This window comes from Morone saxatilis, unplaced genomic scaffold (assembly GCF_004916995.1).
Source record: "Morone saxatilis isolate NCDOM2014 unplaced genomic scaffold, NCSU_SB_2.0 Contig0, whole genome shotgun sequence".
In the NCBI taxonomy this organism is placed as follows: Eukaryota; Metazoa; Chordata; class Actinopteri; family Moronidae; genus Morone; species Morone saxatilis.
The window spans coordinates 16085373-16088298 of NW_023339650.1; the positions used below are offsets into that span (position 1 = coordinate 16085373).

The following is a 2926-nucleotide window of genomic DNA, read 5'->3' on the forward strand; positions in this document are numbered from 1 at the left end:
TACAGAGGGATTTCCCATTCTCCATTATAGTTCTAGATAAAATCAGACTTCAGAAGCGTTTGGCTTGTATAGCAGCTTTTTTCCTCACAGGGAAGGAGCTATAATTGCATGGCAGATTTTATTTTGCATATTGGTATCTTTCTTTTCTCGTCTTTGTTGTTGTGGATAGTTTATTTAGGCATTTCAGAGGGAAAAAGTCACGACCCTGAACTCCAATATTTTATCAAAGACACTGAAATTGCTATGACAGCATTTTCACCACAAATGTTTGTACTCAGGGCTTTACTTCCGTTGCCAATTATTGTCTTGGGTTTACGAGTAAAGCAACATGTGGATGCATGCTGACGCCTGTCCCTGCAGGGCTTTAATGGCATGGATTTATCCATCTGTGGTGCGTCAGAAAGAGGCTGGGCAAGAGCTGGAGATATTTATAGTGCTTTTTATTTGCTGCCTTCATTACATACTTACAAAAAAACCATTTAATATTAAAACACTTTCAACATACTGCACCCATTTTCAAGAACACTATCAGTTTATATAAGTATGTACTGTTTGGTGTACATATTCTTGTACTAAGTGCAAACTCCAGTGCAAACTCCAGTGCAAACTGGAGATGGCATTGCATTTTTTTAAACATATAAACTACAATTACGGTGTCTTTAAACTAAATACAAAATCCTAAGAATAAAGCCCAAAAATCCTATATGGAAAAGCAATATTACTGATCAAAACTTGAGTACTTTAGCACAATTATTGTGCTGTGTGGAGGTATTTTATCTGTGAAATTGCTTGATTTTGTTCAGACGGCACTGTAATAAATAATAATAAAAAAACGATTGTCTGATTATAAACAAGACCATAAAAACAGGCGTGTATTAAGACACAAAGACTTAATTTCATCATCACTAATCACATTATTACTGTTTAAATAAGTCACAGCAGAATAGAAAGTCTGAATCTGTGGACGTCCGAGTGCAAAAATACAACAATGACTTAAAAGCAAAAAAAAAACAGTAAGAAGGCTGAAAGTCTAAGCGCAGAATATTTAACAAACCCACTCAGCTGCTCTCCAGAGGTAAGTTTATCGTTTTGGTTCTTAAGGCAAGGATGGAATCGTGACCTGCTGAGTTGCATGTTCGGAATAACCGTTAAGTTGGCTGAAGAGGCGATGGAAGTCTACTAGCCATCTGTGTCGTCCCTGCCGACGTGGAACTCCGTTATCTCCTTAGCAATGCGTTCTGCTATCGCTGTGCTGCTGGCGACGATCAGCCTCCGAGACATCAGATCAAACGGCCCACCTGGACCGAAGAGAAAATAATAAGTGAGTATTGCTGTAATGTTGCATGTGATAACCTGGGTATAAGACTGTAACATTTATGAATATTATTCCTGCTAGTGTTTTTTAGAGCTGGAAGATCCACATTACTTTAAAATGTTGTTCTCTTGTTTCCTTATAAAATAAACTTTCACTTTTTTTATTATTGCAGTTTAACCAGGTGTAAATGTGAAAAATTCATAGGTTTTCAAAATGTTAAACCCCAGCAAAGATGAAGCGTCTAATGTGGCATTTGAAAAAGTCGTTTCACCTCACTAGTGTTAGTATACACTGTCAGTGTCATCGACCAAATATATTATTTAGTCAAGAAGCCTGATAGTTCCTACACTCTTGAGTACTAAGATCTTATTTATTTACTTGACGCATTCATTTTGAGATGCTCCTTTGTAATGTACTGTTTAATTAGCACAGAGAAAATGAAGAGGCTGTTCTCATTCTTTTACCAGCACTGTCATTACTATGTGACGCTGGTGGTTTGACTTGACAAACAGCATCCTTAGCATCTTGAATCTCAAGACAGCCGTTATGTCAGTGGTGACAAGTTTCTCAAAGCCCTCTGCTTCCCCTTTTTCAAACACAAAACCACTAGTTGCCCTGTGTTACTGTGTTATACAGGCATTTGTGAGGAGAAAAAACCAATAACGATGAAAATTAGCAACAATAAATAATTCATAACCATTTATAACTTCTGTTGTGTTTGCGCTGAAAGGACAGCAGCCCGTTCTCGCTGCTTGATTCTGTAAAGCAATCTCCCTCAGCCATCCTGCAGTTGCTCCATAAGTCAATCATCCTGTTGCCCCGTTTCCTTCATTTCATCCAGTGACTCAGCAGCCATCTGAAAAGTTGGTGTTTGAAGAGCTAACATTTTTTCTCAGTGACTCACCTGAAATGTCCATGATAACTCCTCCAGCTTCAGTAACAACCGCTGCCCCTCCAGCCATGTCCCAACAGTGGATGCCCATGTGGTAGTAGGCATCAGCCGACCCGCACGCCACCAGACACATGTTGACAGCTGCACTGCCCGGGGAGCGGACACTGCGGATGCAAATGGGATCTCAGCTCTGAATTTGACTGCACATGACACACTGTTAACCTCCAGATGGTGCAGTAAAAGTTAAGTGCGTGTTTGTGAATGTTTAAAGTTGCAATTCTTTAATATTTTAAAATCAGATGCAGTTTGCCTATTTAAAAGTTGCCATATGTGAGCATGTGTGCATTATACATATGATTTGTATGTATTAATCACTTTTATTGCCAATTTGTGACCGGTTTGTAACATAGCTTAGAAAAGAGACCTTCCCCAACCTTCTCAGTTGTCTATATCAGCCTGATTTCTATGTTCAAACTATTGGGACATTTTGCATGCTGCAGAGTGCCTGCTTACCTACAATGTCAACAGTGTGTAACACTACCTTACGTTAACATATTAATAGAGTTTGCTAATATCTACAAACGGCCAACACCTGCCACAACACAAGTCCTATTCTGTTTCTGTTTAGTTAAGCGTTGCTTTAGGTAAACTTTATAATATAAATAAGATAGCCATCGACAAACACTGAAATAGCACCATCTTCCTCCTCCTCCTCCTCC

General features: G+C 38.9%; 1 protein-coding gene across 1 annotated transcript in view; it reads right to left on the reverse strand.

The window, feature by feature from the left end:
* Positions 1–423: 423 nt before the first annotated feature.
* Positions 424–2926, reverse strand: part of impa2 (inositol monophosphatase 2) — a 6757-nt gene continuing 4254 nt past the window's right edge. Inside the window, exons 8-9 of the mRNA XM_035656361.1 lie at positions 2220–2371; positions 424–1298 (exon numbers count right to left, since the gene is read on the reverse strand). Coding sequence (XP_035512254.1) covers positions 1180–1298; positions 2220–2371 — 271 coding nt within the window. The 3' untranslated portion in view covers positions 424–1179. The remainder of the gene's footprint in view (positions 1299–2219; positions 2372–2926) is intronic.